Raw genomic sequence first — 21460 nt, forward strand, 5'->3', positions numbered from 1 at the left:
TGGGATGCCAGGAAAAGAGAGACAACATTAGACTTGCTTGTTATTCCAGAGTGGGATGTGGTACCACTTCCTTCCAGCCTCTCTCCACCTGCCTCTTGTGGGCAGTTTCATGGGTGTCCCTTCTCCCTTCATACCTCCTTTTATTACGGGAGCCCAGAATCATTTGAAAACTGCTCACAAGGAAACTGGGGAGCAACTGGGTGTTAGAGTTTCCATGTCAGAAGTTACCCAGGTTCCAGGCTCAGAGAAGTTCTGCTCCACTTCTTCCTGGGCTCCTTGTGTTGCCTATTCCCATTTGCCCATCCCTCCCTCTGCCTGGAAAGGAGGTCAGCTCAGCCAGAAGAAGGTCATTGAGTCCTGAGACTCAGTCACCTGTCTGGGGGTCCCCTTATTATAATCACAAGTTCATCGTCTCCTTCTTTCCTTCCTAGACCTAACTGGATATGTTCCAAAAATCCCACCATTTTTTTGGAAACAGATCCTTAAGAACTTGTTTTCTTGTGTTTATTCAGATCACTTCCGGTGCCATTAAAATCAGGCTGAAGGAAGCAGAGTCCACTGAACAGATGATAAACTTTGCTCGTGAGAAGTATCGTCCAGTGGCCACTCAAGGCTCTGCTATGTACTTTGTTATTGCGAGCCTCTCGGAAATAGATCCTATGTATCAGTACTCACTAAAATATTTTAAACAGGTAAGTGTGTTGTTGCTGTTGTTAGTGAAATTTATCTCTGGCTTCTCTTTAAACCCTGTTGAGTTACTTCCTGCCTCAGGCAAATCATGAGTTTAGTTATTGGATAAAATCCTCCAAGAGTTTGAGTTCAGACTATGGTTTAAGCACAACCCTTAAAGACTCAGGTGCCTGGTATGCACAGAATAATCCACATAGGATGAAAAGAAAGTTCCTTTGCAAGTTTCATTTTTTCTCTTGGCTTCTCAACTAACAGCTTGCTTGTTTTCCTTCTTACCTGCTTTTCTTTTCTTTAAAGAGTCCCAACTCCATTCTATTTCTCTATACTTTCTCTCCAGTAATACAGCTTCCTTTCCACTGTTAGAGTTTTCTGTGTTGCATCCCAAGTCTCAGATAGCTCTGACCTTAAGCATACTGGTTTCTGTATCTTTTTTTTTCCCAGAATTTGTTATAAAACTGGTTCTCCTCCCAACCCCTGGGTTTTATTTACAGGGGTTTTACTTGCCTTGTCCCCTTTCCTGTGTTCCTTTCCTACTTTCACCATGTAACTGGGAGAATTCCTTTGTCTATTTATGGTTTCTCCACTTGGTATCCTATTCACAGTTGAATTTTCTCTGATCTCCCGTGAGTAGGATATCTTCAATTCTCATCCTCTTTTTTAAATTTTTTTTCCATATCCCTTTTTTTTAACATCTTTATTGAAATATAATTGCTTTACAATGGTGTGTTAGTTTCTGCTTTATATCAAAGTGAATTAGCTATACATAAACATATATCCCCATATCTCCTCCCTCTTGTGTCTCCCTCCCACCCTCCCTATCCCACCCCTCTAGGTGAACACAAAGCACTGAGCTAATCTCCCTGTGCTATGCGGCTGCTTCCCATTAGCTATCTATTTTACGCTTGGTAGTGTATATATGTCCATGCCACTCTCTGACTTCGTCCCAGCTTACACTTGCCCTTCCCCATGTTCTCAAGTCCATTCTCTACATCTGCGCCTTTATTCCTGTCCTGCCCCTATGTGCCTCAGAACCTTTTTATTTTTTTTATTTTATTTTATTTTACTTTTAGATTCTATATATATGTGTTAGCATATGGTATTTGTTTTTCTCTTTCTGACTTACTTCACTCTGTGTGACAGACTCTATGTCCATCTACCTCACTATAAATAACTCAATTTCGCTTCTTTTTATGGCTGAGTAATATTCTATTGTATATATGTGCCACATCTTCTTTATCCATTCATCTGTTGATGGACACTTAGGTTACTTCCATGTCCTGGCTATTATAAATAGAGCGGCAGTGAACATTGTGGTTCATGACTCTTTTTGAATTATGGTTTTCTCAGGGTATATGCCCAGTAGTGGCATTGCTGGGTCATATGGTAGTTCTATTTTTAGTTTTTTAAGGAACATCCATACTGTTCTCCATAGTGGCTGTATCAATTTACATTCCCACCAACAGTGCAAGAGGGTTCCCTTTTCTCCACACCCTCTCCAGAATTTATTGTTTGTAGATTTTTTGATGATGGCCATTCTGACTAGTGTGAGGTGACAACTCACTGTAGTTTTGATTTGCATTTCTCTAATGAATAATGATGTTGAGCATCCATTCATGTGTTTGTTGGCAACCTGTATATCTTCTTTGGAGAAATGTCTATTTAGGTCTTCTGCCCATTTTTGGATTGGGTTGTTTGGTTTAATCATATTGAGCTGCATGCACTGCTTATAAATTTTGGAGATTAATCCTTTGTCTGTTGATTCGTTTGCAAATATTTTCCCCCATTCTGAGGGTTGTCTTTTTGTCTTGTTTATGGTTTCCTTTCCTGTGCAAAAGCTTTTAAGTTTCATTAGGTCCCATTTGTTTATTTTTGTTTTTATTTCCATTTCTCTAGGAGGTGGGTCAAAAAGGATCTTCCTGTGGTTTATGTCAGAGTGTTCTTCCTATGTTTTCCTCTAAGACTTTAATAGTGTCTGACTTTACATTTAGGTCCTTAATCCATTTTGAGTTTATTTTTGTGCATGGTGTTAGGGAGTGTTCTAATTTCATTCTTTTACATGTAGCTACCCAGTTCTCCTAGCACCACTTACTGAAGAAACTGTCTTTTCTCCATTGTATATTCTTACCTCCTTTATCAAAAATAAGGTGACCATATGTGTGTGGGTTTATCTCTGGGCTTTCTATCCTTTTCCATTGATCTATATTTCTGTTTTTGTGCCAGTACCATACTGTCTTGATTACTGTAACTTTGTAGTATAGTCTGAAGTCCAGGAGCCTGATTCCTCCAGCTCCATTTTTCTTTCTCAATATTGCTTTGGCTATTTGGGGTCTTTTGTGTTTCCATACAAATTGTGAAATTTTTTGTTCTACTTCTGTGAAAAATGCCAGTGGTAGTTTGATGGGAATTGCATTGAATCTGTGGGTTGCTTTTGGTAGTATAGTCATTTTCACAATGTTGATTCTTATAATCCAAGAACATGGTATATCTCTCCATCTTTGGTATCATCTTGAATTTCTTTCATCATTGTCTTATAGTTTTCTGCATACAGGTGTTTTGTCTCCTTAGGTAGGTTTATTCCTAGATATTTTATTCTTTTTGTTGCAGTGGTAAATGGGAGTGTTTCCTTAATTTCTCTTTCAGATTTTTCATCATTAGTGTATAGGAATGCAAGGGATTTCTGTGCATTAATTTTGTATCCTGCTACTTTTCCAAATGCATTGATTAGCTCTAGTAGTTTTCTGGTGGCATCTTTAGGATTCTCTATGTATAGTATCATGTCATCTGCAAACAGTGACAGCTTTACTTCTTCTTTTCCAGTTTGGATTCCTTTTATTTCTTTTTCTTCTCTGATTTCCGTGGCTAAAATTTCCAAAACTGTGTTGAATAATAGTGGTGAGAGTGTACAACCTTGTCTTGTTCCTGATCTTAGAAGAAATCGTTTCAGTTCTTCACATTGAGAATGATGTTGGCTGTGGGTTTGTCACATATGGCCTTTATTATGTTGATGTAAGTTCCTTCTATGCCTACTTTCTGGAGGGTTTTTATCATAAATTCGTGCCGAATTTTGTCGAAAGCTTCTTCTGCATCTATTGAGATGATCATATGGTTTTTCTCCTTCAATTTGTTAATATGGTGTATCACACTGATTGATTTGTGTATATTGAAAAATCCTTGCACTCCTGGGATAAACCCCACTTGATCGAGGTTTATGATCCTTTTAATGTGCTGTTGGATTCTGTTTGCTAGTATTTTGTTGAGGATTTTTGCATCTATGTTCATCAGTGATATTGGCCTGTAGTTTTCTTTCTTTGTGACATCTTTGTCTGGGTTTAGTATCAGGGTGATGGTGGCCTTATAGAATGAGTTTGGGAGTGTTCCTTCCTCTGCTATATTTTGAAAGGGTTTGAGAAGGATAGGTGTTACCTTTTCTCTAAATGTTTGATATAATTCGCCTGTGAAGCCATCTGGTCCTGGGCTTTAGCTTGTTGGAAGATTTTTAATCACAATGTCAATTTCAGTGCTTGTGATTGGTTTGCTTATATTTTCTATTTCTTCCTGGTTCAGTCTCGGAAGGTTGTGCTTTTCTAAGAATTTGTCCATTTCTTCCAGGTTGTCCATTTTATGGAATATAGTTGCTTGTAGTAATCTCTCATGGTCCTTTGTATTTGTGCAGTGTCAGTTGTTACTTCTCCTTTTTCATTTCTAATTCTGTTGCTTTGAGTCTTCTCCCTTTTTTTCTTGATGAGTCTGGTTAATGGTTTATCAAGTTTGTTTATCTTCTCAAAGAACCAGCTTTTAATTTTATTGATCTTTGCTATTGTTTCCCTCATTTCTTTTTCTTTTATTTCTGATCTGATCTTTATGGTTTCTTTCCTTCTGCTAACTTTGGGGGGTTTTTTGTTCCTCTTTCTCTAATTGCTTTAGGTGTAAGGTTAGGTTGTTTATTTGAGATGTTTCTTTTTTCTTGAGCTAGGCTTGTGTTGCTATAAACTTCCCTCTTAATACTGCTTTTGCTGCATCCCATAGGTTTTGGGTCATCGTGTTTTCATTGTCATTTGTTTTTAGGTATTTTTTATTTCCTCTTTGATTTCTTCAGTGATCTCTTGGTTATTAAGTAGTGTATTTTTTCGCTTCCATGTGTTGTATTCTTTACAGATTTTTTCCTGTAATTGATATCTAGTCTCATAGCATTGTTGTCAAACAAGGTACTTGATACTATTTCAATTTTGTTAAATTTACTAAGGCTTGATTTGTGACCCAAGATATGATCTATCCTGGAGAGTGTTCCATGAGCACTTGAGAAGGAAGTGTATTCTGTTGTTTTTGGATGGAATGTCCTATAAATATCAATTAAATCCATCTTGTTCAATGTATCATTTAAAGCTTGTGTTTCCTTCTTTATTCTCATTTTGGATGATTTGTCCATTGGTGAAAGTGGGGTGTTAAAGTCCCCTACTATGATTGTGTTACTGTCGATTTCCCCTTTTATGGCTGTTAACATTTGCCTTATGTATTGAGGTGCTCCTATGTTGGGTGCATAAATATTTACAATTGTTATGTGTTCTTCTTGGATCGATCCCTTGATCATTATGTAGTGTCCTTCTCTGTCTCTTTTAATAGTCTGTATTTTAAAGTCTATTTTGCCTGATATGAGAATTGCTACTCCAGCTTTCTTTTGAGTTCCCTTTGCATGGAATATCTTTTTCCATCCCCTTACTTTCAGTCTGTATGTGTCCCTGGGTCTGAAGTGGGCCTCTTGTAGACAGCATATATACAGGTCTTGTTTTTGTATCCATTTAGCCAGTCTATGTCTTTTAGTTGGAGCATTTAATCCATTTACATTTAAGGTAATTATTGATACGTATGTTCCTATTACCATTTTATAATTGTTCTGGGTTTGTTATTGTAGGTCTTTTCCTTCTCTTGTGTTTCCTGCCTAGAGAATTTCCTTTAGCATTTGTTGTAAAGCTGGTTTGGTGGTGCTGAATTGTCTTACCTTTTGCTTGTCTATAAAGGTTTTAATTTCTCCATCGAATCTGAATGAGATCCTTGCTGGGTAGAGTAATCTTTGTTGTAGGTTTTTCCCTTTCATCATTTTAAATATGTCCTGCCACTCCCTTCTGACTTGCAGACTTTCTGCTGAAAGATCAGCTGTTAATAACCTTGTATGCTATTTGTTGTTTTTCCCTTGCTGCTTTTAATATTTTTTCTTCATATTTAATTTTTGATAGTTTGATTAATATGTGTCTTGGCATGTTTCTCCTTGGATTTATCCTGTATGGAACTCTCTGCGCTTTGTGGACTTGGTTGACTATTTCCTTTCCCATATTAGGGAAGTCTTCAACTATAGTCTCTTTAGATATTTTCTCCGTCCCCTTTTCTCTTCTTCTTCTGAGAACCCTATAATTCCAATGTTTCTGTGTCTAATGTTGTCCCAAAGGTCTCAAAGACTGTCCTCAATTCTTTTCATTCTTTTTTCTTTATTCTGCTCTGTGGTAGTTATTTCCACTATTTTATCTTCCAGGTCATTTATCCGTTCTTCTGCCTTAGTTATTCTGCTATTGATTCCTTCTAGAGAATTTTTAATTTCATTTTTTGTGTGGTTCATCATTCTTTGCTTACTCTTTAGTTCTTCTAGGTCCTTGTTAAATGTTTCTTTTATTTTCTCCATTCTATTTCCAAGATTTTGGATCATCTTTACTATCATTATTACTCTGAATTCTTTTTCAGGTAGACTGCCTCTTTCCTCTTCATTTGTTTGGTCTGGTGGGTTTTTACCTTGCTCCTTCATCTGCTGTGTGTTTCTCTAAATTCCGATTTTACTTAACTTATTGTGTTTGGGGGGTCTCCTTTTCGCAGGCTGCATGTTCATAGTTCCCGTTGTTTATGGTGTCTGCCCCCAGTGGCTAATGTTGGTTCAGTGGGTTGTGTAGGCTTCCTGGTGGAGGGTATTGGTGCCTGTGTTCTGGTGGATGAGGCTTAATCTTGTCTTTGTGGTGGGCAGAACCACATCTGGTTGTGTCTTTTAGGGTATCTGTGACCTTATTATGATTTTAGGCAGCCTCTCTGCTAATGGGTGGGGTTTTGTTCCTGTCTTGCTAGTTGTTTGGCATAGGGTTTCCTGCACTGTACCTTGCTGGTCGTTGAGTGGAGCTGGGTCTTAGCCTTGAGATGGTGATCTCTGGGAGGACTATTTTGTGGAACTATTTTGAGATATGTGGAACCGAGAGGTCTCTTGAGCACCAAGACCCTGTCAGCCACACGGCTCAGAAGAAATGGGAGACAAAAAGAAAGAAAAAATAAAATAAAATAAAGTTATTAATATAAAAAATAAAAATTTAAAAAGTTATTAAAAATAAAAAAATTTTTAAAGTAATAAAAAAAGAAAAAGAACAAAAGAAGACAGCAACCAAACCAAAAAAACCGAATCCACCAATGATAACAAGTGCTAAAAACTATACTAAAAAACAAAATGGACAGACAGAACCCTAGGACAAATGGTAAAAGCAAAGCTAAACAGACAAAATCACACAAAGAAGCATACACATACACACTCACAAAAAGAGAAAAAGGAAAAAATATATATATATTTATATTTTAAAAAGGAAGAGAGCAACCAAATCAGTAAACAAACCTACCAATGATAATAAACTCTAAATACTAAACTAAAATAAGCATAAAACCAGAAAGAAATTAGATGCAGAAAGAAAACCCCAAGTCTACAGTTGCTCCCCAATTCCACCACCTCAATTTGGGATGATTCATTGTCTATTCAGGTGTTCTACAGATGCAGGGTACATCAAGTTGATTGTGGAGATTTAATCCGTGGCTCCTGAGGCTGCTAGGAGAGATTTCCCTTTCTCTTCTTTGTTTTCACAGCTCCTGGGGTTCAGCTTTGGATTTGGCCCCGCCTCTGCTTGTAGGTCGCCTGAGGGCGTCTGTTCCCTGCCCAGACAGGATGGGGTTAAAGGAGCAGCTGATTAGGGGGCTCTGGCTCACTCAGGCTTGGGGGAGGGAGGGATATGGGATGCGGGGCGAGCCTGTGGTGGCAGCAGCCGGCATGACGTTACAACAGCCTGAGGCGTGCCATGTGTTCGCCTGGGGGATTTGTCCCTGCATCACGGGACCCTGGCAGTGGCGGACTGCACAGGCTCCCAGGAGGGTAGGTGTGGATAGTGACCTGTGCTTGCACACAGGCTTCTTGGTTGCTGCAGCAGCAGCCTTAGTGTTTCATGCCTGTCTCTAGAGTCCGCGCTGATAGCCGCAGCTTGCGCCCGTCTCTGGAGCTCATTTAGGCGGTGCTCCGAATCCCCTCTCCTCGCACACCCATAAACAATGGTCTTTTGCCTCTTAGGTAGGTCCAGACTTTTTCCCGTACTCCCCCCTAGCTAGCTGTGGTGCACTAGCTCCCTTCAGGCTGTGTTCACGCAGCCAACCCCAGTCCTCTCCCTGGGATCTGAATTTCGAAGCCGGAGCCTCAGCTCCCAGCCCCCACCCATCCCAGTGGGTGAGCAGACAAGCCTCTCAGGCTGGTGAGTGTTGGTTGGCACTGATCCTCTGTGCAGGAATATTCTCCGCTTTGCCCTCGGCACCACTGTTGCCGTGCTCTCCTCCGTGGCTCCGAATCTTCACCCCTGCACGCTCCCCGTCTCCGCCAGTGAAGGGTCTTCCTAGTGTGTGGAAACCTTTCCTCCTTCATGGCTCCCTCCCCGAGGTGCAGGTCCTGTCCCTATTCTTTTGTCTCTGTTTTTTCTTTTTTCTTTTGTCCTACCCAGGTACGTGGTGAGTTTCTCACCTTTTGGGAAGTCTGAGGTCTTCTGCCAGCGTTCAGTAGGTGATCTGTAGGAGACGTTCCACACGTAGATGTATTTCTGATGTATTTGTGGGGAGGAAGGTGATCGCCACGTCTTACTCCTGCACCATCTTGAAGTTCTCCCCACTCTCACCCTCTTTTAGGCAGCATTCTAGTATCTCCCAAAAGCAAATTCAATGTCACAAAACTTTGGCAAGCAATGTCTGTTTACCCGAAGATTTCCAGGGGAGACAGAGAGTTTGCATCACTCATCACACAGCAAAATGTATCAAGCATCCACAGGGGTCCCCTCTGTTCACCTCTGGAGTTTCTCTCAGCCCATCCCCCACACGGCCTCTCTGGCTGTTTCCCATCTACCAGCTCCCATTCCCCTCTTGTCTGTATTGTTCCCTTTTCTGTGCAGAGCAGTTTAGCTCACTCTGGCTTCTTTAATCATTATGTGCTCACACCCATAATACAACTCAAAGGCCTCTCCATACACACCACTCACTGTAGAAAACAGTAATAATTGTAAATAGATCCTCTTTCCCTGCCACACATCTTTACTTCCTGCTACATGCCCTTATACCTGTAGTCAATGCTGGCTCTCACTCCGGAGGCCAGGCCAGCCCATGCCTCATGTTTTTAAAACACTGCTCTGTACTCTGGGGATCCAAAATAGATTTTCACAGACATTGCCCATCAAACATAGTTCAGGTTCCAAAGCCACATCCAACCTGTCCCTGTTTTGTCTCTAGAGCCACATTTCCCACTAGTCCTCTGCCAGCAGCCAAATGGATCCTTTCACATTCCCTGGACTCCCCAGATGCTTCTGTGTTTATGACCCTCTCTGTTTAGAATGCCCTCCCTCCCAGATTAAGTGCCACCTTCTCATTAAGTGAAGCCTGTGGATGAGTCTGCAGTCTTCTGGGGCTGGATGTCCAAAATGGTCACTTACGTGGCTGGGATGTCAACTCCTACAGTCACCTCTCCATGTGGCTTGGGTGCTCACAACAGGGCTGCCCCAAGAGGGCAGCTCCCAAAAGCAAATGTTCTAAGAAGCCAAGGTGGAAGCTACAAGGCCTCTTCTGACCTAGCTTTGGATGTCACACAGCATCACTTGTGCTCTAGTCTCTTGGTCAGTGGAGTCACTAAAGCTAGCCCAGATTCGAGAGGAGGGGATTTAGACTCCACTTCTCCATGGAAGGAGTAGCAAACAATTTGCAGCAGCCTTTCTCCAACACATGTGAATGCCTCATATGGAACTTCCACCACTCCGCCTGGGGCGGTGGGCTCTTCTCTCCTGCTGAAGTCTGACCTCCCAGAAGGCAGGAAGGAAGCCTCACCCAACCCTGCTTCCCCTCGTGGCGCTTAGCACCATATGACACATCATGGGTGTCTCATGAGTGAAGAGGCTGTTTGCATCCCTCCATTAAAAAAGGCTGTTGAAATATTCAAACAATTTTTATATACTAGACCAAGCTTGGTTTTTCATCTAGATGTCTTGTTTGGTGGCCTCAGTATGGTCAGGGGGCCGGCAGAAATAGGAGCTGCAGGAGAGAATGGAAATGAAGAATTGAGAGAAATGAGAGGCATGTTGTGTAGACACACCTGGTCTCTCTTCCAATAAGAAGTGCATCTGCTGTGGCAGCCTTTAGAAGCCATTTCTACTCAGGTCACAGCTCAGGTCCTAAAGGCAGGGGTTGCCGTTCTCACGCCTCTTCCTTTAGTTGGTAGGTATTAAAACAAGCAAGGTAAAGATTAGTAAATCCTTTAATTCTAGCTAAATGACTTTGATAACACTTTTCTCATCCTAGGTGTTTTGGAATTCATGCTTTTCAAGGTTTTAAAATCTCCTTGAAGAATTAAAAATGAAGATGCCCTGAAAATATCTTGAGCCAACAGAAAAAGGGTTATAGGATGAATCATCAAAACACTGGAGTTTTGCTATTTGGAAGGGAAACTAGAAACCCAAAACACAATTGTAGGTGACAGCCCTGGCCAGGACATCCTCTACCAAACCCATACATAATTCCATTTCACACTAAAGTTATTTAGAGCGTGTCAAGATTCACCATATTTTATTTTGGCACTGAACTTACCAGGTCTTCACTGGACTTTAAACTCTCTGCCTCTTGTCAGGTTCTTAAAGAAAACTCTTTGCTTCTAAGTGTATTAAAGTAACAACTCCATTACTCTTTGTTGACCAAACTTTCCAGAGAATTAACAAGGCTTTCCCAGTTCTCTAGAATAAGTGAATGCTTCCTCCAAGCCCTTTTAATTTTAGGGAATGGAGGCCTATCTTTTGGTGAGGAGACAGTCAGATCTTTTCCCCTTGTGCTCCATCCTGTTAGCAGAATGAGTTGGGGGTGGTACAAGGAGGCCTGCACAAGGACAGTGTAGCATTGTTAGGGGCTTGTGAAGCACACTTCTTGACCTTGACCTGCCTTGGCCCTCAGTTGGTCTCCAGCGCCCAATCTGCTTCAATCTGTCTGATCTCCCCATGAGCAATGCATCTCAATCCCTCTCAAGGTGACCAAGGAACTGGGCAGCCCTGCCTCACCTGGCACCTTTGCCCCTTGTGCTGTGGATCCTCAAGGCCGAAGCCATAGGGATGGTCCTCTCATCCCTCATGAGACCCCAGTCTCTGCTGCAAGATCCCCTTGGCCATGACTTGCAGGCAAGCCCCTGAGTTCAGGCTCTGCTCAGGTTTGTCACACAGCTCAAGACCTTTGGGAATTTCTGGATCTCCCCTCCCCCTGCCCTTGTGCTACTTGGAAGTGGCGGGAAATGGGTGGGGCTGCCTCCATCCCTCACACCTGAGCCTTCCATGCCACCATCTCTGCTGCCTTCCTGATATCCTTGTAATGTGAGACACATTTTGGGAAGGAGGCCTGTTCCCAAAATTTCCAGGTGGGAAGCAGGGTGGAAGTCTTCTTTAAAACTGGTTCCTCTTAAATTTCAAAGAGAATTCTCACACGTTCTTCCCACAGCCTAAGAATTATCTTAGGAAAATGCCAAGAAGAGGGCATGACCGTACCTAGCCCTTACACCTCTCACCCAAAGTGATTATCAAATATGAGTTGAGAATATGAGAAACCCATTTTGCCAGCTCACCTTTATTTTCCATTTTCTGTCCAAAGTCAATATTATGCCTTTTCAATAGTCAAGAATTTGGCACTGCTCCATTTCTGGAAAACGGGGAGAGAAAGAGGAGTGCACAGAATAAATATTACATATAAATGTGTCAATATGGGATGAATTCTGGACTTTTTCATGGTACAGTATTCATCACCTGTGCTGCTATTTACTCACTGAATTTGGGGGAGTCAGGGTGAGGAGCAGGGATATTTTTTCCTCCATGAAATTGAATTAAGTCAGAGATACTGATAGAGTTCTCTTTCACAGTTGTTCAATGCAACAATTGAAACCTCTGTGAGGACAGATGATCTACAGCAGCGCATGGAAATTCTACTAGAACAGACTCTCCTAACGGTTTATATCAATGTCTCGAGAGGACTTTTTGAAAAACATAAACTCATCTACAGCTTTATGCTCTGTGTTGAGATTATGCGTCAGCAAGGAAGCATAACCGATGCTGAATGGAATTTCTTTCTCCGAGGTTCTGCAGGATTGGAAAAGGTATCTGTACCAAGATTAGACAGTGAATGTTATTAGATAGAGCGCACAAGCACCTACCAATGCTCCATGGTGACTCTGGTGGCTGAAGGTTGTACATTCAGCTGTGTGGCCCACTAGGGGTCAGGGACCCAGACTATAACTTAGTTCTGTCTTTAGTCACTATATAATGTTGGTAACATTTGACCTCTTTGTGCAGCAATGTCCTCACCTGTAGAAAAGAGATGTCGGGAGTAACCAGTGAACTAGTAGATGGGAACATGTTTTGAAAAGTTGACCATCTTACAAATGGGAAGAGTTAAAATCCAATAAAAGTTGTAATTCACAGATCTGGCCACACTGTTTGTGATACAATGACACTCTCTTGCCTGGACCCATCTTTCTTTATAAAGCATGGGAAGGACTAGAACTTGATTGTTGCCTTCCGTCATACCATAATATTTGTCTAACTTGCCCCAGCCCCTCAAACTGGCCTAACTCACCCATGTACCACAGACCTGGTGGCCCACTGAACTGAGGCACAGTCCCCCAACTCTTGCCTGCAAGTCCATCCAGTCCAACTCTAAACTCTTGGCTCTGTCTTCAATCTCGAGCCCTACCCTTGGCCCCTACAGACCTGACACCTGCATCTGTTTGCCAGTATTTGAGCCTCAGAGTATCACTGGGACATTGGACTTTGTGCTTTCATTTGACTCTCAGCACCCTGCACTCCCAGGACAAGCCCAAGGAAGACCTCTACACCAGATGGTCCTTCCTCCCTGACCCCCACCCACCCCACATACATACACAGTCTGTTAATCCTTGCTTAACACTGTCTTAACTTCATAATCACAGTTAATACTTATAGAGGGCTTGCTATGTGTTTTATGTATATCTACTCATTTATTTATTTCAGTATTCCTGTTGGGTGAGTTCCTAATTTTATCTCTAGTCTGAAGATAAGTTAATTAGGCACAAAGAGATGAAGTAATTCATCATGATCATACACTTATTAGGGTTTGGAACAAGGATTCAAACCCTTGCAGTCAAGTCTGTAGAGCTTGCCCTCTTACCCACCTACTCTGTTACTGACTATTAGTCAGTCACTCAGCTAAGCCCTTCCCAGCATTGTCACCCTTCTTCCTTCACAGTATTCTTGTTAACAGCTGTGTTTACAGTTTTCTCAAGCAGAGGCTCAGAGAGGTTAAAGACCTTTCCAGAATCACATAACTAATAATCATAAAAACACTCAACAAATGAAATAAAAGAGAACTTCTTCAACCAGATAAAGAGCATATACAAAAACCCACAGCTAACATCATACTTAATAGTGAAAGCCTGGATGCATTCCACCAAGGATCAGAAACAAGAAGGATGTTTGCTCTCATCACTTCTTTTCAACATTGTACTGGAAATTCTTGCCAGGACAGATACACAAGTAAATGAAATGAAAGGCATCCAGATTGGAAAGGAAGAAGTAAAACTATCTCTATTTGCAGATGACATGATTTTGTACATAGAAAACACTAAGGAATTTACTTTTTTAAAAAACTATTAGAATTAATAAACAAGTTCAGCAAGGTTGCAGAATACAGGATCAACGTACAAAATTAATTTGGATTTCTTTACATTTGCAATGAACAATATAAAGTGAAACTAAAAATTCCATTTACAATGGCATCAATAATAATAAAATACTTAGAAATAAATTTAACAAAAGAAGTTCAAACGTATACTCTGAAAACTACAAAACAGGCTGAAAGAAATCAGAGGACTTAAATCAATAGGAAAACATCCCATGTTCATGGATTGGAGACTTAATATTGTTAGGATGGCAATACTCCACACACTGATTTACAGATTCAGTGATATCCCTATCAAAATTCTAACTGGTTTCTTTTCAGCAATTGCCAAACTGATCCTAAAATTCATACAGAATTACAAGAGATCTAAATCCCAAAGCTTACTACAAAGCAGCAGTAATCAAGACAGCAAGATATTAGCATAAGGACAGACATATGGGTAAATGGAATCAAATGTGAAAGTCCAGAAATAAAGCCATGTGTCTACGGTCAACTGATTTTGACAAGGATGTACTGATACATACTACAACATGAATAAACCTCGAAAACATTAAGATGATACAGGATTTGTATTTAGAATAGATAAAGAACTCTTATGAATCCATAATAAAGACAACCCAACTTAGAAATAGCCAAAGGACCTGAATAGATATTTCTCCAAATATATACATAAGCACATGAAAAGATGTCTGACCTCATTATTTATCAGGGAAATGCAAATCAAAATGATAAGGAGATGCCCACTAGAATGGCTAGAATCAAAAGACAGATAATACCAAGTGTTGGTGAACATGTGGACAAATCAGAACCCTCATAAACTGCTAACAAACATGAAAAATGGTGCAGCTGCTTTGGAAAACAGTCTGGAAGCTCCTCAAGCAATTAAATGTAGAATTACCACATGATCCAGCAATTCCACTCCTGGGTATATATCAAAGAGAAATGAAAGCATAGGTTCATACAAAAACTTAGACATGAATATTCATAGCAGCACTATTCGTAATAGCCAAAATGGTTAAAGCAATCCAGTCCATCAACTGATGAGCAGGTAAACAAAATGTGGTATATCCATAACAACAGAATATCATTCAATCACAAAGAGGAATGAAGTACTGGTACATACCACAACATGAGTAAACCTTGAAAACATTAAGCTAAGTGAAAGAAATCAGTCACAAAAGACCACATATTATAAAATTTGATTTTTATGAAATATTCTGAAGAGGCAAGTGGATAGAGACAGAAAGCAGTACCAAACTTTCAAAGTTTAGTTTCAAAGTACTAAATTTTCAAAGAACTAGTTTCAGTTTCTTAGGGCTAAAAGGCATGGGCAGATGGGAGGGGAACTGCTAAAGGATACATGGGGTTTTCTGAGGAGATGAAATGTTCTAAAATTGACTGTGGTCATGGCTACACATAACCGTGAATTTACTAAAATACATTGGATTGTATGCTTTAAATGGGTGAATTGCATGGTATATGAATTGTATCTCAATAAAGGCATTTAAAAATGTGGTATAAAACCTCAGGCAAATAGTCATGAAATTTTCAAAGAACTAATTTCAGTCCACAATCACAGCTGTTTTTCTGTCTCTTTTTAAACTGTTTACCCACATTCAAGGGCTTCATGGAATATTGCCAGATGGCACAATACTTTTCCCAGAAATTTCTGGGAATATATGAAATGATTAGACATATACACACTCAGCCCAGCTGGAATGAGATTTTCATTTGTCTTGCTACTGATTTTGCTATACTACTCAGATTTTCCTAGCTCCTAGAGGTGAGAACATCTGGGAACTGGATTTAAAAACTAGTTCTCTGGGAACAAATCATTAATATAAGAATATTTGAGGGGTGGGGAGAGACAGGTGTGGCATGTTGGAGGACAGGCTAGAAGTAGACTTTACAGATTTTATTTTAACCCTTCACCAGATCAACTGCTTTCTGCATATGTCAACATGAAAAGTTTCATCAGCTGTACTTCTTTTTTTTTTTTTTTTCTTTTTTTTGCGGTACACGGGCCTCTCACTGTTGTGGCCTCTCCCGTTGAGGAGCACAGGCTCTGGACACGCAGGCTCAGCGGCCATGGCTCACAGGCCCAGCCACTCCGTGGCATGTGGGATCCTCCCAGACTGGGGCAACGAACCCGTGTCCCCTGCATCGGCAGGCGGACTCTCAACCACTGCGCCACCAGGGAAGCCCCATCAGCTGTACTTCTGTTCAAAGGCCAACAAATATAATTGATTCAACATCATTTCTATCTCACTATATCTTATACTTGTCCTGGGTAAATGGTTATTTTTAACATTCTATTAGAGCTTGATTTTTCACTTAGACAAGGTGAAAGCATATTCTGTGGTTGTCTTTGTGACAACTTTCTGTTCTCTCTGTCTTCTAATAGGAACGCCCACCTAAGCCTGAATTTCCCTGGCTGCTTCCTGCCATGTGGTTCGCATGCTGTGACTTAGAAGAATTATTTCCAGTTTTTAAAGAACTTACACAATACATAGTGTTACATCCTATTTCCATACGCATAGGTAATACGTCAAAAAGGCTCTGCTATATGGGGTTGTAAACAAGCTTGTGAATCCTAACTTTAAGGTCTCCTTTAACCTCTTCTGCAACATCAATATTTTTCACTAGGAAATGTCTTCATTATTAAGAAATTTTGAATTAGTTGTTTTCCCAATTTCTTGAGTTGAATGCTTGGTCCATGAATTTTCAATATTTCATGTTTACTATTATACCCATTTTAAGAAGATGCATTTACCTCTAGGTATTGCTTTAGCTGCATCCCATACTTTTTTTTTAACTTTTTATTGATGGATAACATACATATGGAAAACTACACAAATCAGAATCAACAATTTGATTATCAAAAACCGACTGTACTTCTGAGCCACCACCCAAGTCAAGAAATAGTCCAGTACCAGCATTACAGAATCCCCTTATACTCCTTCATAGGACCCTTTTCCTCTTCCCCAGAGGTTATGCCTGCTCTAATTATAATATTTTATGTTACTTTTTCCCCAAAAGTTTTACTCTGTAGCCCTTTTGATTCTAAAAGTATACTTGTTAATTCAAACGCATTTACGATTTGGGGGTGCTATCTTTTATTGTTTATAATTTACTTACATTCTAGAAATTATACTCATGGTTTGCATGAAATTGCTTCTTTGTAATTTATTTATACATCAGTTTATGTAAAATGTTCCATGTGTGTCTTTTCTTGGATGCAAAAGATATGTAATCTTTTGAACTAAAGATATGTAATCTTTAGTTCAAACCTATTAATTGTGTTGTTTATTTTACTGTCTTTTATACTAAATCTGTAAGGTTCACCACTATGATTGACAATTTCTCTTTGTAATTCTGGAATTTCTCCCATTATATCTTATGGAACTGATGCTGTTAATTATAAATGCGTTTAGGATTATTATCTTTCTAGCAAATTTTTCCTTTTTTATTAAATAATATTCCTCTTTACCCTGAATAGTGCTTTTTGCCTTAAAATATACTTTCTAAAGTTAATATTATTACAGCAGGATTATCTTCGTTAGTATTCCCCTTTTATATATTTCTCCACTCTTCCTTTTCAAGTCTTTTGTGTCATCGTCATGTTTTCGGTGTATCTTTAGTTGGATTTTGCTGTTTTGAGCAATGTGAGAGTCTCTCTTTTTAAAATTCATTTTATTTATTTATTTTTGGCTGCATTAGGTCTTCATTGCTGCTCACGGGCTTTCTCCAGTTGCGGCAAGCGGGGGCTACTCTTTCTTGCAGCACGAGGGCTTCTCATATCAGTGGCTTCTCTTGTTGAGGAGCATGGGCTCTAGGCACGTGGGCTCAGTAGTTGTGGTGCACGGACTTAGTTGCTCATGTTATGTGGGATCTTCCTGGACCAGGGCTTGAACCTGTGTCCGCTGCATTGGCAGACGGATTCTTAACCACTGCGCCACCATGGAAGCCCCATGAGAGTCTCTCTTTTTAAACAGGCAAGTTTTAATCCAATTATTGTAAGGATGGTTACTGATCTATTTCAGTGGCTCTCAACTGTGGAAGATTTTGTTCCCCAGGGGACATTCAGCAACATCTGAAGACATTATTTGTTGCCATGACTGGGGTGGTGCTGCAGGTATCTAGTAGGTAGAAACCAGAGATATGACTAAACATGCTACAATGCTCAGAACAACCCTCCACAACAAATGACCACTTGGCCCCAAATGACAGTAGTGGCAGGGCTGAAAAATCCTGATCTATTTGGATTTAGATCTATCATTTTATTGTGTAGGGACTTTTTCCTTGGCAGGCTTTTTCTTTGCTTCATTTTTATTTCTTCTTTCTTGCCTTCAAGTGAATTGTCCACATTCTTTATTTTTACCCCCGTACTGATTTGAAGTTCTGTGTTTTATTGCTATTTTTATTTTTTTTATTTTTTTATTTTTTTGTGGTATGTGGGCCTCTCACCGCCATGGAGCACAGGCCCCGGATGCGCAGGCCCAGCGGCCATGGCCCACGGGCCCAGCCACTGCACGGCATGCGGGACCCTCCTGGACCGGGGCATGAACCCCCATCCCCTGCATCAGCAGGTGGACTCCCAACCACTGCGCCACCAGGGAAGCCCTATTGCTATTTTTAGTAATTATTCTTCTACTTCTCATATGAATGTTTATTTACCTGAATATACCCAGTAAGTGTGGTGGTTTAGAAGCTACATGGACCAGAATTTCTGGGATCCTAATATGTTCATTTGATTTCTAAATAAAGACTAGAAAAAATAAAATACTCTTCAATAAATAAATCAAATAAAAATTATGTTTCTATATTGTGGACCAGTTAAACAAGGTAGCTAGAAATAGAACACAAAAGAAAAATACTTATAGGAGAAGCCTAGTGATGGACAGTTAGGGACAGATCTGAAGCAAAAAGGGCTAGATGGATCCTCATAAACACAGAAGCAAAGAAAGTGGGTAGAGGTAGAGGCTGAAAAGTTAAGTAATTCTGGGAACAACTCGTCGTGTTTGGACAAAAGGTACCATGTTATTCCTGTCAACTGGGACTAAAATTTTAGTAATTTAAAACAACCGTCCTGCTTTCAGTTGTTAAATTTCAAGGTTGATTCTGGAAATCCTGCAGACTCGTGAAGGTTTGTATATGTGATAGGATGGCTTGTGTTCTAAAACTGAGATTTGGATCTTTGCAGGTTAAGTTTAATAATTAATTTCAATGCCACTCTTACCTTCAAAGGCTTCCTAATTGCCTTAATCTTGTGTCTTTGATGGTTTCTAAGTGCTTCATGTTCTATTAGTTGAGAGTTATAATTTTAAATTATCATGTCTTATTAGTCAAAGCCCTGGTGATTATACAGTAATGAGAACCTGAAGAGAAAAGAAGTCCTTTTGGAATAAGTGGTTCTACTACCTGGTCCTCAGAACAATGCATCCACTTTCAACTAGAAATCACTGTGGTATGCTGTGCCCTGTGGTCTCATACCATGTAATTGTGTATATTTCATACAGAAATTAGAAGTCTTGCAGAGGTACATACTCCATGGCTCCAGGGCCATGGTCTTAAGTGTCACTACATTTCAAACTGTCACCAGCTCTGTGGTTGCTACTGTTAGGCCCTCAGAGGAGAGTCCCAGTAGATCAGCTAGAGAAAGTGGTTTTCTAGCCCACCATGGAAGCCAACTATTTTGCCTAATGTTCGACCGCAGCAGCCTGTTTCATCACTAGATGGTTGTGCTGATTTGCTGAGGGGCTTACACTGTACTGTGCTTCCTGCACCTGCAGGAATTTCTTTTTTTTTTTTTCTCCCACTCAGTAGGTTGTCTTTCTTTTTTTTTCTTTTTTTTTAAACATTTCTTTATTTTTTTCCATGTTCAGTATTAGTTATATATTTTATACATATTAGTGTATATATGTCAATCCCAACCTCCCAATTCATCCCACCACCACAACTACTACCCCGCTTTCCCTGCTTGGTGTCGATACATTTGTTCTCTACATTGCTTGGTGTTGATACATTTGTTCTCTACATCTGTGTCTTTTTCTTCCTTGAAAACTGGTTCATCTGTACCATTTTTCTAGATTCCACATATTTGCATTAATTTACGATATTTGTTTTTCTCTTTCTGACTTACTTCACTCTGTAAGACAGTCTCTAGGTCCATCCACATCTCTACAAATGACCCAATTTTGTTCCTTTTTATGGCTGAGTAATATTCCATTGTGTATATGTACCACACGTTCTTTATCCATTCGTCTGTCAATGGGCATTTAGCTTGCTTCCATGACCTGGCTATTGTAAATAGTGCTACAATGAACATTAGGGTGCATGTGTCTTTTAGAATTATGATTTTCTCTGGGTATATGCGTAGGGTGGGATTGCTGGGTCACATGGTAATTCTTAGTTTTTTAAAGAACCTCCATACTGTTCTCCATAGTAGCTGTATCAATTTACATTCCCACCAGCAGTGCAAGAGGCTTTTCTCCACACCCTCTCCAGCATTTGTTATTTGTAGATTTTCTGATGATGGCCATTCTAACCAGTGTGAGGTGATACCTCATTGTAGTTTTAATTTGCATTTCTCTAATAATTAGTGACATTGAGCAGCTTTTCATGTGCCTCTTGGCCATCTGTATGTCTTCTTTGGAGAGATATCTATTTAGGTCTTCTGCCCATTTTTAGATTGGGTTGTTTGTTGTTTTAATATTGAGCTACATGAGCTGTTTATATATTTTGGAGATTAATCATTTGTCTGTTGATTCCTTTGCAAATAATTTCTCCCATTCTGTTGGTTGTCTTTTCATTTTGTTTATAGTTTCCTTTGCTGTGCAAAAGCTTCTAAGTTTCATTAGGTACCCATTTGTTTATTTTTTGTTTTATTTCCATTACTCTAGGAGGTGGGCCAAAAAAGATCTTGCTGTGAGTTATGTCAAAGGGTGTTCTTCCTATGTTTTCCTCTAAGAGTTTTATAGTTTCTGGGCTTACATTTAGGTCTTTAATCCATTTTGAGTTTATTTTTGTGTATGGTGTTAGGGAGTATTTTAATTTCATTCTTTTACATGTAACTGTCCTGTTTTCCCAGCACCAGTTACTGAAGAGGCTGTCTTTTCTCCATTGTATATCCTTGCCTCCTTTGTCATAGATTAGTTGACCATAGGTGCGTGGGTTTATCTCTGAGCTTTCTATCCTGTTCCATTGATCTATATTTCTGTTTTTGTGCCAGTACCATACTGTCTTGATTACTGTAGCTTTGTAGTATATTCTGAAGTCAGGGAGTCTGATTCCTCCAGCTCCATTTTTTTCCCTCAAGATACCTTTGGCTATTCAGGGTCTTTTGTGTCACCATATAAATTTTAAGATTTTTTGTTCTAGTTCCGTAAAAAATGCCATTGGTAATTTGATAAGGACTGAATTGAATCTGTAGATTGCTTTGGGTAATATAGTCATTTTTCACAATATTGATTCTTCCAATCCAAGAATATGGTATATCTCTCCATCTGTTTGTGTCATCTTTGATTTCTTTCAACAGTGTCTTATTGTTTTCTGAGTGCAGATCTTTTACCTCCTTAGGTAGGTTTATACCTAGGTATTTTATTCTTTTTCTTGCAATGGTGAATGGGATTGTTTGCTTAATTTCTCTTTCTGATCTTTCATTGTTAGTGTATAGCAGTGCAAGAGATTTCTGTGCATTAATTTTGTATCCTGCAACTCTACAAAATTCATTGGTTAACTCTAGTAGTTTTCTGGTGACATCTTCAGGATTCTCTCT

General features: G+C 39.8%; 1 protein-coding gene across 1 annotated transcript in view; it reads left to right on the plus strand.

The window, feature by feature from the left end:
* The window catches only part of DNAH6 (dynein axonemal heavy chain 6), a 273547-nt gene that overhangs the window by 196379 nt on the left and 55708 nt on the right, over window positions 1–21460 (plus strand). Inside the window, exons 60-62 of the mRNA XM_082642773.1 lie at window positions 513–692; window positions 11891–12124; window positions 16088–16223. Of these exons, the coding sequence (XP_082498899.1) occupies window positions 513–692; window positions 11891–12124; window positions 16088–16223 (550 nt within the window). The remainder of the gene's footprint in view (window positions 1–512; window positions 693–11890; window positions 12125–16087; window positions 16224–21460) is intronic.

The sequence above is a fragment of the Mesoplodon mirus genome (genome assembly GCF_964341445.2).
Source record: "Mesoplodon mirus genome assembly, chromosome: 14".
NCBI classification, from domain to species: domain Eukaryota; kingdom Metazoa; phylum Chordata; class Mammalia; order Artiodactyla; family Ziphiidae; genus Mesoplodon; species Mesoplodon mirus.